The sequence below is a fragment of the Ochotona princeps genome, chromosome 16 (assembly GCF_030435755.1).
Source record: "Ochotona princeps isolate mOchPri1 chromosome 16, mOchPri1.hap1, whole genome shotgun sequence".
NCBI classification, from domain to species: domain Eukaryota; kingdom Metazoa; phylum Chordata; class Mammalia; order Lagomorpha; family Ochotonidae; genus Ochotona; species Ochotona princeps.
The window spans coordinates 49678393-49692414 of record NC_080847.1 but is presented as its reverse complement, the minus strand read 5'-3'; the positions used below and the strand labels follow the sequence as shown (position 1 = coordinate 49692414).

The 14022-nt window shown below is 61.6% G+C and overlaps 1 protein-coding gene across 1 annotated transcript; it reads right to left on the bottom strand.

Annotated features, from left to right (window-relative positions):
* Nucleotides 1-2492: 2492 nt before the first annotated feature.
* On the bottom strand, nucleotides 2493-10143 carry PAK4 (p21 (RAC1) activated kinase 4). Its single transcript, XM_004595178.2, has 8 exons — nucleotides 9873-10143; nucleotides 7495-7953; nucleotides 6850-7311; nucleotides 5449-5582; nucleotides 5216-5342; nucleotides 4257-4382; nucleotides 3399-3533; nucleotides 2493-3000 (listed from the first exon to the last, which is right to left on the bottom strand). Exons 1-8 carry the CDS (start codon nucleotides 10074-10076, stop codon nucleotides 2845-2847), a joined length of 1803 nt encoding a protein of 600 aa, XP_004595235.1. The 5' UTR covers nucleotides 10077-10143; the 3' UTR covers nucleotides 2493-2844.
* Between the last annotated feature and the right edge of the window lie 3879 nt (nucleotides 10144-14022).

The following is a 14022-nucleotide window of genomic DNA, read 5'->3' as shown; positions in this document are numbered from 1 at the left end:
GGAAGTGAACACACCAGGACACAAACCAATGCCCATATGGGACCCCGGCACTTGCAAGGGGAGGATTAGCCCATTGGACCATCATGGTGGTCCCTGTTTTCGCTTTTCTTTAAAGGCATAGAGGTAGGAAGCTTCTACTCACTGGTTCACTCTCCACATGCCTTACAGGAGCCAGGAAGTACGCCCAGGTCTGCCACGTGGGTGGCTGGGGCCCAGGCACTGGGAGCCATCTTCTGCTGTACACAGGGAGCTGCATAGAAAGTGCCAGAGCTAACAGGTGGCAACTCTGAAACAATGCTATAATTTACCTTCCACAGGTAAATGTTTGAGCCATCTAGCAAAACTCTGTTCAGGAGTGTATGCTGTGGCACCATGGGTTAAGATGCCACTTGAGACACTTGCGGCCCATCCTGGAGTGGCAGCTCCCTGCTCACGCACCTGGGAAGGCAGCAGGTGGCAGCCCAGGTGTCCTGACACCCCACGGAACAGCGACGGCCTGCGGTGCCCCTTTGTAGGGTGTGAGGGCAAGACCCAGCTTCCAACAGTATTGTCACTAAGCAGGTGGCTTTCCCACCTTCATGGGCAGGCCAGGGCCATCAGGCATGAAGCTCCGGGTCTGCCTCTGGGCCCAGTCAGAATTTCTAGGGTGAAGCCCAGGGGCTCTGGGGAACAGCGGGGTGGAGCAATCTTGTTAGACATGCAGTAGTCATCTGCAAGGGAGACTACATTTCCCAGGTCCCTTGCCTTATGGGGGGCATGGCTGTCTGATTAAGCACTGCCAGGGTAAGTTCAGGTCCGCCTGAGGGTCCCAGGACCCCATGCTTGTGGTGATAGCTGACCTCCATGGCGGAGGGTCAGGGAGCAGGATGGCCAAGGGAGAAAGCACTGGTCTTGAATCCCCAAATTTTAGCAGGTGTCAATTCCCTAGGAGACTTGTTGACAAAAACACATGGCAGTCCTCACCCAGCGATGGCAGGGTTCCTGGTTCAGTCTGGGAATTTGCATTTCCAACAAGTTCCAGGACTGCTGCTGTTTCCTGGAACCACCCGGTCTGGCCAGTCTGAGTTGCTCCCTCACCCTGCCCCCTGTCCTTGTGACACTTGTTCCACGCCTGTTGGTACAATTGTGGCAGAGTGGCTCCCTGTGCCTGCCCAGCCGAGGGCCCAGGCTAGGGGAACAGCAGCCCCTTAGTTCCTCCAGCCATGCTGTGGCAGTGGCCTCCTGCCAGCCCCAGTTCACCGAGTGCCTGGCACTCAGGCACCCCCAGCACTCTGTAACTAGAGGCCTGCCTGAGCTGCCCTTGGGCACGGTGCTGTGGAGGCCCATGCATGCAACAGCCTGTGCTGGGAGCAGGTAGGAGCCCGACACACTTCCTTCTGACCCCACGGTGGAGAATCCCTGAGGGTGCACTGGACAAGCACAACCCGTGCATGGGTACTGGCAAGCCCCTCTCCCTCTGGGGCTAAAGGATCCCTTCTTGGGGGTGAGCGGGGTCATTCTGCTCTCTTCATGGTCCCTCTCTTTTCCCACCAATTTTGGCATCTCGTCCCATCCCAACCCCAATGCAGCCACTCCAGCTCGGCCTCCAATTGTCCCTACATTGTTACTGTTGTTCAGGTCAGTGACTGTCGATCAAGGTGAGCACCTGACACAGGCCCACATGGTTGGAGGCAGAGGCCCTTCCCGCTAGCAGCCCCGGGCAGTTCCACTTGCCATGGTCAGCTCCCACCCACAGAATGAGACAAATGCGCCGAGTTTCCAGGAAACTACAGGTTTGGCCAACTGGCCTGCCTAGCCCAAGGACTGTGGCCGATTGGCTGCTTCTGTCCCTGCCCGTCCCAGGGAGTGGGGTGGGCGCTACCTGCCCATGGTGTCTGCCTCACCAGACCCTGGCTGGGATCGGGCTGTCAGTACCCCCTGCCTGAGAGCTCTCAGGTGGGCAGGGCCTCTCTCCACCACACACAGCCACACAAAACAAGAAAAAGTTTTAATTGTAAAACTAGCACAGGAGGGACTGGGGGAGGGGATAGGGAGGGCGGCCAGGGCAGGAAGCCGGTTCTCCAGGCAGGGGCTCTGTCCTGCTGCCACCCAGCACAAGGGGACCATCCATCCCCACAGGAGGAGGGCGTGAGTGTTATAAAACAATATAAATAGACTTCTAGAAAAGAGGTGGCACTGTCCGGGTGCAGTAGTCATTGGCTACAGGGGCTCGGCTGGGCGGGAGGCCCCAACCCGTCCCTCCATCGAGCCAGACGGGCATATGGGGCTGGGGGAGAAGGCCACGCGTCAGACATTCATGATCGGCCCCCACAGTGGCTCAGGGGGTGGGGGGTGGGGTCGGGCCAGGTCTCAGACACACCCACCTCACGCTGGTGGGCAGAGATGTGCCTCCCCGCCCCACATGCACACACATGTGTGCACACAGCATACACACAGTGTACATACATGTACACTCACTAGTGTATACACACATACATACTTCTGTGCACACGTGAGCGCTGTTGTGTACACACACACACACACACACACACCTCATTCCTAGTGTTTTTGCAGCCCCCCGCGACCCTGTGGCGGGGTTCCAGTGGTGGTGGGCCACCAGTCCTTCCTCGGCCAGGAGAATGCAAGCAGGGCCTGGCCCGGGAGGCAGGGGTCCTGAGGGCCTCATTTGCTCCAGGAGTCCCCGTGATTTTTGCAAAGTCACAAAATGAAAACCAGAGTTCAGTAGTGGGGTCCCCATGGCCCCCCTGCAAACGCCCCAGGCAGGGAGGAGCGGGGTGCCCCCGCTGGCCTCTGGTGGGGCAGTGTGACCCCAGGGGCTCTTTGGTTTGGCCCAGGTGCCAGGCCTCATCTGTTGCGGTTCTGGCGCATGAGGGGCACAATGCTGGAGGGTGGCCCAGCCTTGGTCAGGAACGGGTGCTTGAGTAGCTCAGCTGCTGTGGCCCGCTGCGCTGGGTCGCGCACCAACAGGCGGTCCAGGAAGCCCTTGAGGGATGGCGACACCTGTGGGGCAGGCAGGGGACAGTCAGTGGGACAGGAGGCTGCGTGCTCTCTTTCATCAGCTGGGCTGGTGGCAGTCACTTTCCAGACAGGAACAAGGTCACAGCTGTCTACAGTGTGGCCCCAGGACTGGCAGTAAAGATGAAGACACCAACCCTGCCCTATTTCCTCCCCATCAGGCAGGACTGTGAAGGCGCTGGAGGCACCCTTGCCCACCAGGCGATTGCTGGTCAGGAAGACCCTGTCCAGGCCTTGCCATATGCCTGTAGCCAGGCCAGCCTAGGCGTGGGTATGTGGGTGGCAGCAGTGGCCCAGGAAACACTGTTGGCTCAGGTTCTGGGGTTCAGTCCTCACAACCCAACCCCACTCCCTGGCAGAGCCCCCTGCAGGACGGGGCCCACCTTGTGCAGGTTCTTCAGCCGGGGTGGCAGGTTGTCCCGAATCATCTTCATGGCTTTGAGGGGGGGCTCATTGAAGTAGGGGGGCTCCCCATCCACCATCTCGATCACCATTACGCCCAGTGACCAGATGTCCACCTGTGGGAGCAGGGAGGGAAGGCCTCAGGTCTGGCTTTGCCTCCTCGAGGCTTGGGGAGGGTGCTGCCCGCTCCCCACCCTGGGGTCCCCTCTGGGGAAACCTCCTCCAGCCCTCAGGCCATGGGCATGTAGCCCCAGCAGCAGTCAGGGGACACAGTGACCAGTTCAGGAACTAGCACAGGATCCATGCTGAGCCCATCAGTCAACTCTGGGGAGACACATCCTCAAGTTGCCAGGGGTCACCTCTGATCCTGCAGGGGAACACCTGCTGCAGTGAAATGGGGTGCAGGAGGGCACCAGCTGAATTTGGAACCCATCCTTCAGACATTCGCAGTTCTAGGGACCGAGCGTCCACGCAAAATGCCTGCACCACACCATCCCCTCAGGCTCTCACACCTGTCTGTTTGTCCAGTGTGATGTTCCCTGTCCTGAAGGGCTCCAGTTTTATAGCGGTGCCGAGGGAGGGGGGAAGGGCGGGTGGCTGGGGTGGGTGGGGTCTGTGGGCCTTGCCCCTTCTCAGCACCACACAGCATCCCTGGGTGGAAGTCCGGTCTCTGTGCGGCCACCTTCCTGGCCCTGACAGGGCAGGAACCCTGGCCTCCCGGGGCAGCCCTCACTTGAAAACACCTGCAATAGTGTCATAGGCCACCGTGGCCACGGCCTGTCCACTTGTGGTCTCCGGGCCAGGCAGCTGGGCAGGTCCTGAGCTGCCGGGACACTCACCTCTGGCCCATAGGGCAGGCGGGAGATGAGTTCTGGGGCCATCCAATAAGGAGTGCCGACTAGGGACTTCCTCCGTGGCACTTCCTTGCTCACCTGGGCACAGAACCCGAAGTCTGACAGCTTCACCTGCAGCAGGGCAGAGGCGGCGGGCTCAGAGGGTTGGCCCAGGGTGGAGGGTGGGCAGAGCAGCTGTCTACCTGCCTTGTGCCTGGGGCTCACACACACAGGCTTGCCGGAGCAGCTGGAGGTCAGGCTGGCCCATGGCCAGACCACTGAGCAGCTCCCTCACTTGCCCCTGACCTGGCGGGGGGTGGATAGGTCTAGAGAGGGCAGCTGGAGTCCTGGGCCCTGCCCCCTTTAGGCCCAAGCTGGGAGCACGGGCCCCTGCCTTGCTCAGCTGGCATCTAGGGCTCACACTGTGGTCTTCGGACTTTCGGGGCTGTGAAAGATCGTCTCAGCCCCACAAGGGGTGCACGCTGCTGGGGGGAGGCCCCAGCCTGCCTGGACCCCACCCAGGGCCTTCTCCACAGAACCCACATCCTCCTGGGTCAGAAACAGGCTCCTGGGCACTGTGCAGTTCATCCTTGGCCCCAGATTCAGAATCTCTGTCCAAAGCATGGGAGACAGGCCCACAGCCACCTGGGGTGCTAGCCTGGGAGCTGGTTTTCAGTGGAGGGAGAAGCCTGTGGCCAGGAGCTGTGGCTGCCCACTCCAGCCTGTCCTTCCGGGTCAGGCCTGGACTACAGTTCCCAGCATCCTGTACCAACGGCAAATCCCTCACACCCTAGCAGCACAAACACAACCCCTGGTGACCTGGGCCCTTGCTCATGCGACCGCAGGAGAGCGACTGCCCACTGCCACAGCCACTCACTCACTGGGCTCAGCACCTCCCTTTGCAGGGGAGGGCAGTGGGGAGAGGCTGGGAGGCCTGAGTGGCCTCCTGCCCTCGGCTTCCTCACCCTGCCGTCGTGCGTGAGCAGGATCGAGTCACTCTTGATGTCCCGGTGGATGACACCCTGGGCGTGGAGCACGGACAAGGCCTGCAGCACGGCCAGGCACACGGCCGCGATCTGCTCCTCGTTCATCCTGCGTGGTGGGGATGGGGGAGCAGCTGAGCAGAAAGGGCCCCGCACCAGGGGTGCAGGGGGCCCTGGGAGGCTCAGCCCCACCCCAGGGAGCAGCCGGGCAGTACCTGGTATGGGTGACGATGTCGGTGAGGGCCCCGCCCTCCAGGAACTCCATCACCACCCAGAGCTCGTCGCCCACCAGGTAGCTGTTGTACATCTCCACCACATTCTCGTGCTGGTAGTCGCGCATGATCACCACCTGGCCATGGGCGCAGGCCGGCTCAGCCAGGCCTCCCGCCTCCCTCTCCAGCCCAGGCCCGCTTCTACCCCCAGCCCTGGCTCACCCTGGACTGCCTGCCCTCACCCACAAAAGCTGGGCTGAGCTCCAAGTCAGCCTGAGGCCTCCAATGATGTGTTCTGACCCTAACCTCAACCAAGGCCTAGCCTGGTCTCTGAGTGGCTCCAGGCTGTGATGGGAGAAGGAGGAGGGGAGAGAATTGGAGCAGAGTGGAGGAAAGGTGGAGAAGCAGGTGCTGGGTGAGGTTAAAGGGTGTGAATAAGGTGGGCGGGGGGGAAGACAGAATTTCAGGTGTGAGAAGGACCTGCTAGGGAGGCTGGGGGAGTGGGGCACGCTGTGCAGACGCCTGTGACACACAGCTGGGCACTGTGGCATGGGCAACAGGCTGAGACAGGAAGGAGAAGCTGGCACTGGGGATACTCCTCACACCACCTTCCCTGGGGAATGAGCCAAAGTCTACCTCTGGAACAAGTTCCCTAGCACCAGAGCTGCACAAAACCAAGATGGAGACCAGGACAAGGTAGGCAGGACCTTGTCCTGAGGGTGCCAGAGAGCAAAACGGGCCGGCCCAGCTGCTAGAAAGAACCCCTGGCTGCTGGATGGGGGATGTCGGGCGATGTCCAACAAGAGGGGAGAAGATGGGGCTGGAGGTAGGGGGACCGGAGAGTTGTGGCTCTGGCCTAAGGATGGGGGGAATCGGGCCCGGCGGCATGGCCTAGCGGCTAAAGTCCTCGCCTTGAAAGCCCCGGGATCCCATATGGGCGCCGGTTCTAATCCCGGGAGCTCCACTTCCCATCCAGCTCCCTGCTTGTGGCCCGGGAAAGCAGTTGAGGACGGCCCAATGCATTGGGACCCTGCACCCTTGTGGGAGACCCGGAAGAGGTTCCAGGTTCTTGGCTTCGGATCGGCGTGCACCGGCCCGTTGTGGCTCACTTGGGGAGTGAATCATCAGACGGAAGATCTTCCTCTCTGTCTCTCCTCCTCTCTGTATATCTGACTTTGTAATAAAAAATAAATAAATCTTAAAAAAAAAAAAAAAAGGATGGGGGGAATCAGGAGGAAAGAGTCCCCAAGGGAGAATCCTGGGTTGATACTCAAGGAGAGGCAGGCCTGGGGACAGAGATGTGTGGTGGGCAGCGCTAGGACAGAAGCAGGAACCCTGAGCATGGGCAGAGATGGCCAGGGATGAGGGGGTCCAGCCCAGCCCAGCCTGGGGCAGCCTGTCCACCTCATTGAAGAGCAGCTCGCGCCGCTGCTGCTTGCGCAGGTCCATCTTCTTGACGGCCACCAGCTTGCCGGAGCTGCGCACAGTGGCAATGCACACGATGCCCGTGGAGCCCTCTCCGATCTTGATGAAGTTGTCCAGGTAGGAGCGGGGATCCCCGGGGTCCACCACCAGCTGCAAGGCTGCCCTGAACTGCTCATGGGACACTCGCTGTGGCTCACGCTGTGGCGAGCGGGGGCCAGGAGGACCAGAGGGACCTGGGGGGCCTGGGGCTGGCAGGACAGTGGGCACAGCGGGGGCGGCAGGGGTGCGGGCCGGAGGGGCCAACTGGGGCTCGGAAGCGTGGGGACCCAACACTCCAGGGCTAGGGGGGCCACGGGCACGGGTGGGAGGTCGGGAGGAGGACTGGGGGACGGCACGGCCACCTGAGGATGGCCCATTAGGGGCCACATCACGAGACTCCCCCTGCAACAGAAGAGAGAGGTGGCTGTGAGCGAAGGACAGGGCTCAGCTCTGCTCCCAGAGCCAGGGCACAGACACATGGGTAGTGGGGATGAGAGACACACACGGGGCCAGGCCTGGGCAGAAGCTGGTGGGTGAGAACCAGGGAAGGGGATTGGGGTGGGTAGGGAAGGGACTATTTATTACCTGGGCACCTCGGGATGGGTGGTCCGTGTCGGCCCGGGGATATGTGTTAAAGGGCCGGCCAGCTGCCAGCTTTGATCCGCTGGCCACAGGGGCAGGCTGAGGGGTGCCAACATCAGGCCCAGAGAGGGGGCGTTTGTCCCGGGAGGACTCCTGGGGTCCTCCTGAGCCCTCCCTGGAAGCCTTGGGCCTCTTCTCCGGCCCCGCCCGCCGCCTGTCACCGCTGCCGCCCCCTGCCTCACTGCGGCTGGGTGCCCGGCCTCGGCCACCTGTCTTCTCTGGGCCCGCTGGCACCCCCGTGGCCCTCTCGTCTGGAACCCCATTCTCCTGGCGGGCGCGGGCAGGCAGTGGTGGGCTGTCTCTCCGCAGCGAGTTGGAGCGTGTCACCGACATGTTCTCGAACTCATCCAGCAGCAGCGTGAGGGCCCCATCCTTGGCACCTTTGGTGCCCCGCACGATGGTCTGGGGTCCCGGGCAATGGCAGGGTGGGGGCCGGGCAAGGAGGGGGACACAGGACGTGCATCCAAGACACAGGGACAGGACAATACAACACACACAAAGACAAGACAGAGACACAATGAAGCAATGCCATGGAGTGATGATGGGCTGGGCAGGAGGTGGGGGAGCAGCACCAAGGGGACCTCTGCAGCCTCATCCCCACCACGATGGCTGCTGGAGGGGAGCCAGGCTGTTGCCCTGCCCCGTGGGATGCAGGTGGGGAGAGAAGTCCCCAATCACCAGCCCTGAGGAACTGCAGAGCACATGATTCTGGGCCAGGCTTCCTCCCCGTAGCTGCCAGGGTTTCACCCCCAAACCACGCTCTCTGCCCTCCTGGTGGAAGAGGGTCGAGTCCAGGGAGAGACAGGACGGCCTGGCCCAAGGCATGTGATGGCCACTACCTGCTTCCCCGTCCCTGATCAGCCACAGCCTCCAGGGCTCTCACCCCTCAGTTCCAGGTGTGAGCATTCCCACCTCCTCTAACAACTAGGCACCCCTCCTTCCCACTGCTTTGACCTGACCAGTCCCACTGCCTGGAGCGTCTCCTCCAGCCTGGCACCCCCCCAGGCTCCCTCCCTGCCCTCCTGCAGATCTCTGCAGCCTCTGGCCCACTTTATCCTTTTTCCTCCAGTGCGGAACGCTGAAAACATAGAGACCACGTGCTGGGAGGGCAGCCTTTTGCACCTGCTCCACCCGTGCCTAGAACAGTGCCCGGCGCACTGAAGGTGCCAGGGAGTAGGCTGAGTGGAGAAGAGGAAACCTGCAGGCAGGAGCCCAGGGCTGCCCAGGAAACCAGGGACCCTGCCCTCCTGAGTGTGGGCCGCCAGCCGGGAAGCCTCAGAAGTCAGCCGTGCACAAGTGGCCTTTGGGCCTGAGGGCTCTCTCAGAGAGGGGCAGCCAAGGTAAGCCAGCACTTCAGCCCATGGGCAGCAGCAGGATGTGAGGCACCCTCTAACACACTGCTCCTTCCTCTGGCTGGGAGCTGAGGCGGGTGGCATGGGCAGCTGCCAGGGGGTTCCAGCTGGGTCATCCTGAGTAGCCCAAACCCTGTGGGTGGATATGAAGTCTCCGGCTTTTTAAGCAGTGGTCAAGAATTCCAGAGCCTGCAGGGACTGCCAGACTGAATGTGGGCAGCACTGTCTGTGGTTAACTCCTTGGCCTCCCTGCTGGGCCTGGGCTGGGCACCAGGAGGTGCTGAGTCAGTGTACAGTGGGGCACACCCATCCCCACCCCGAGAGAAACAGATTGCTGGCTCCCCCGGCCCAGTCTTCAGTATTCCCACAGCCCTGGGGGCAGGGTCCAAGCCCAAGCGTAGGCAGCCATGGCACAGGGAGGTGGCACGGGGTGAGGAGCATGGCCTGGGAAACAAGGCTCCGCTCTAGTCCTGACCCCGTTACCTGGCTCAGGGAGAACACCTCCAGTGTTCCCGGGAGTCATCTCCCCAGCACCGAGCCCAGCTCCTTGACCCCTCATGGCCCTCGGGTCCACCTGAGGTCTCCCCTCTCTCTAGGAAGCTCGCCTGGATCTGGCCTGGCTTGAGTGCCTCCTCTGGGCTCTCTGACCCCCGCCCTGTCAGGGGAGGGTGTCCACTGCTGACAGGAAGGTCCTGAGCACAGGGATGTGGCATGGGGCTGGACACAGAGCACAGGGCACAGGGCAGGGCTGGAGGGGACATTGCTAGGTGAGCCTGGGCACTTGGGCCTGGGGAACAGTGGGTACAGAGGTAATGCTGGCCCAGACCTGAGGAGGGGGGTTGGGGCTAGAACGCAGGGAGATCAGTATAGAGGGTTACTGTCCTAGGTGGGGGTCAAGTGTGGGGTTAAAGGCTGGGGGCGTCCTGGGGGTCAGTACAGGCCAGGGGAGCAGTGGACAGTGGGGCATACCTTGGGGGCACCTGGCTGGATGGAGGTGATGCAGGCAGGGTCGATGAGGGGCTTGGGCCTGCGGGCTGACTCCTCAATGAGGCTCTGCCACTGGCGTGGCAGCCCCGTAAACTTCTGCTCATGTTGGTCGAAGCCCGTGTGCACGCGGTGCTCGAAGTTGGATGGCGCTGAGATCTCCACCCGCTTCTTCCTTTTCCCGAACATGGTGGCAGGACCCCGGAACCCCGAGGGCTGAGGCCTGGGGCCTGACGTGGGGAAGCAGGCGTTACTGGCCTGTGGACACCTGCCCACCTATCTCCCTCCTTCCTTCTGCCCATCCTAGCCTGTCTTCCACCCAGATCAGAGGCAGTAGCCTCCTCGCAGGTCCTCGGTCCACCTGTTCCTCCTGTGAACACTGGGTCAGGTCCCATCCTCCGCTGCTCATAGCCCTCCCCGGCCCCTGAGGACCCTCGCCATCTGCTGTCACTCCATCCTTCCCTCCTCACCCCCACAGTGGCTTTCACCCAGGGCCCACGCCCCTTCAGCTGACTGAAAGCTAGGGAATCCTTTCCAAGTACAGCAAGTAAGATGACCCACAGCTCGTCCCTCCATCCCTGAGTCCCAAGCCAGTGGGTGTCCCTGGTAGGAGCCAGCTGTGGGCCTGCGCTTGCCGGCCTAGCACAGACCCCATCACTAGTCCATCTGTGTCACTGGCCAGGTCCTGGCCCATCACACTGCTGGTGCTCAGCGACCAGTTCTGGCTAGCTCCTCCCACCCCACCCCTTGCTCCAGAACACCACCAGATCCTCAGAGCCTCACTCAACAAGCAGTTATTGAGCCCCTGACACACACAGCCTATCTACGCAGGCACCCGCCCTGCCACTGTGCTGGGTCAGGCACTCGCACAGCACAGGCCCCGAGTACATGTTCAACAGAAGCTGGTAAAGGAGGCAGAGCACTGGAGCTGGGGGTGCAGGGTAAGCTGCTGCCTGAGACACTAGCGTCTCAGACAAGCGTCAGTTCAAGCTCCACTCCGACGCAGCTCTGTCCCAATGCCCCTGGGAAAGCAGGGGAAGACACTCCAAGTCCTCGGGCCCCTGCCACCCATGGGGGAGACTCAGTGGGAGTTCCCAGCTCTTGGCCTGAGCCTGGTCCAGCCTGGCTGGTGCAGCCATTTGGGAAGTAAACCAGCAGACACATCTCTCCATGACTCTTGCAAATAAATAAAGTTTAACCAAGGAGGTCAGTCGGAGGGGTGGCGTGTGGATGGTGCGGTCCCATAGGGAGCCCAGAAAAACAACCCAAGGACTGACAGATGACTCCAGCAACGACCTCTCTCTGCCTCTGATCCCCCGACCCAGACGGACCCACCCCTAGGCACCAGTGGGTGCAGGCAAATCATTGGCACGGCTCCCAGGAGGGCTCCTCAGACAGGGGCCCAGCCGGCTCCCCTGTGGGTGGCCCCAGCCTTGCTGCCCCTGTGCACCTGGTTGGAGGTTGGCTGGGCTGGAGGTGCCCTCAAGCAGGTGATGGCTCCTCTTTGGGCTCCGGGTGACTCATCTGTGAAACAGGAAGAAAAGGTGTTTTTACTAATTCTGCTTCCCGAGTGCGCCCCAGGGCCGACCTCCTGAGGGACCCACAGCCCTGCCCCCAGATGACAGCAGGAGGGGACAGAAGGCTGTCCAGCAAAGGGCTAGAGGCCTGGGACAATGTGCTGGGGGGTGGGGGGTGCTGGTCTCAAGTGCCCGGTGCGGTGTCTGGCACAGGGCTGGCAGCCAGTTGACCTGGCATGAGGACCCCCATGCTACAACTGGCATTCCCCCCACCCCCATGAGTTCCCTTCCTTCAGGAACAGCCCAGGAAGGCTGCGGCCAGCTCCAGCCCGGAGGCAGGCCCATCCACAGGCGGGCAGCCAGCCAGGGGACAGGTTTGGCAGCAGTGGCCCGTGGGAGGATGGTAGGAGCCAGCAGCCAACCTGTCTCAACTGGTCCCAAGCGGCCAGAGGGTGGTCAGAGCTGGGCTGGCCAGGCCTCCCCAACTGGCCCAGTTTCCCTGTCTGCCCTGGGGCTCAGAGCGCTTGTGCGTGGGCTGGTAGTCAGCCTGAACACTGCCCACCCCCTCCAGGGAACCCATCTGGGCCCAGCAGGTGGTCCTGGCCTGCTCTGTCACCTGCCTCCAGCTTTCAGATCTTAGGGACACCCCTGCAACCCATAGTTCCTGCTTCCCCAGCTTCCTGCTCTGATGCTGCAGCTCTGTGCTCCATGTCCACTCTCTGGTCTTCTGTGTGCCCAGTCCCACTGCTCACCTTGAACTCAGGGTCCTGCCCATCGGTTCCCTCCTCCCACCACATGGGGGCACTAGAGCTGCTCCCAGGGCCTCTGCAGAAACCGGGGAGGGTGGGAGGAGCTCGGACCCATCCAGGTGGGACTGGAGGTGCAGTCTGCCCAGTAAAGCCTCCGTGAGTCCCCAAGCCACCCTTTCCCCCTGGAGCATGTGGCCCACCCTGCAGGGGAAGGGGGTGGAAGAACACACCTCCGGATATTTGCCAGGGCCACCCCTTTCCTCTGGGCACCACACAGAGGACTGGACAAACAGAGGAACTGGTCGTGTTTATAATGACCAGGCTGGAGCCCCACCCAGGTCCCGCCCAGGCTGCGGTAAACCCTCCAGCTCCCAGACCAGAAACTGCTGCAGGCCAGAGCCAGAGGTGGGCCTGGGGGAGGGAGAGAGACTGCCAGGGCCCGCCAGGGTGCAGGCCAGGGGCGGGACACTCCCACTGCGGCAGGCAACTGGCACTCAGCTCGGCCTCGTGTCTGCATTGGGGAGCTCTGGGTAAACAGCCCAGCCTCCCCCACCCGCGCCCCGTGCTCCAGTCTCCCCCTCTGCTAGAAGAGCAGGCAGCTGCTACCTTCTGCAGATTTTTTTTTCTTTTTACCAGGTGTCCCAGAAGACATAGACACTGATGACAGACATAGAAAGAAGTGCTCAATGTCACCATTAAAAGGCTGCAGTCACCAGTGGGTGCCACCCTCAAGTCCTTCACCCAGGGTCCTTCATTAAACCCACAGTGCACAGTGCACTTGCCGGGAGTCCGGCTGGGGGGCCAAGTGGACCGTCCACTCTAGGGGATCGTGACCCACCGCCTCTCAGAGTTAGCAGTGGCATCTGTGGGCAGCAGTGGGGGCTGGGCCCTGCTCTCTGTGGGCAAGTCTACTCTCGGCGCATACCCAACCTTCAGGCAGGTGTCCTTCTGATCCCAAATCCTAGATGGCAAAGCCTTGGTCCAGGGTACCCCGCTAGGGAGAGGATTGGAGCTCTTAGCTGCCTGGCCTGTCTCACTGTCATCCTGGTCATCTTCCTCCCTTCCCCCACCCCAGCGTCTGCCAGGCCAAGCCCTGACTTTCCTCTTCTGTTCTGGCCTTCAAGGGGCTCCCTTTCTGTGCCCCCCCACAGCCCTCTGACACGGTCAGCCACCAGCATGGCCAGCAGAGCGGTTCCGGGACTCCCTGCAGTCCAGGAGTCTCTGTCCTGACAGAGGTCACTAGCTGGAGCTGAGATGACAGTCACCCACTCCTTAAACCCTACAGCGGCCTCCCCAGGCACACCCGTGGCCCATGAGTCCCACGGGCCTCCCTGCTGGGCTACTTGGGTTCCCACCTCAGGGCCTTCGCACTCTTCCCATGCTCCTGTCGCTCACGTGCAGGTGGCTCCCTCCTCCCTGCCTTCCTGTTCCAGTTCCATCACCTCTTCACCCCTTCCTCCTGGTCATTCTTGCTGCAATGTGCCATGTATGTGCTCCCTGGGCCCTGGGACATGGGGGAAATCATGCCCAGGTCTCTGCCGGCTACCTGCAAGCGTGACCTAGAGCTTGTCTGCCCTGGTCTAGGGTGTGACCTTGAACCCTGTATATAGAATGTGACCTCTGATGATTGGAAGGTAACGGGATTAGGCGTGCCTTTCATCCAATCACAGTGTCATTGTTGGGCGAAGGGATTACCTGAAAGTGCCCCCTTACCCTCCCTTTTCTTAGACCTTTATAAACCTGGAACTTGGGCTGAATAAACTCATATTCCTAACCTGCTTGTCTCCGGTGGTCTAAACCCCAGAGTGGGACAGAGCAGGGGAAGTGGCCGGTCGCAGCCACCCTACCACATTTACCAGGATGAACCCT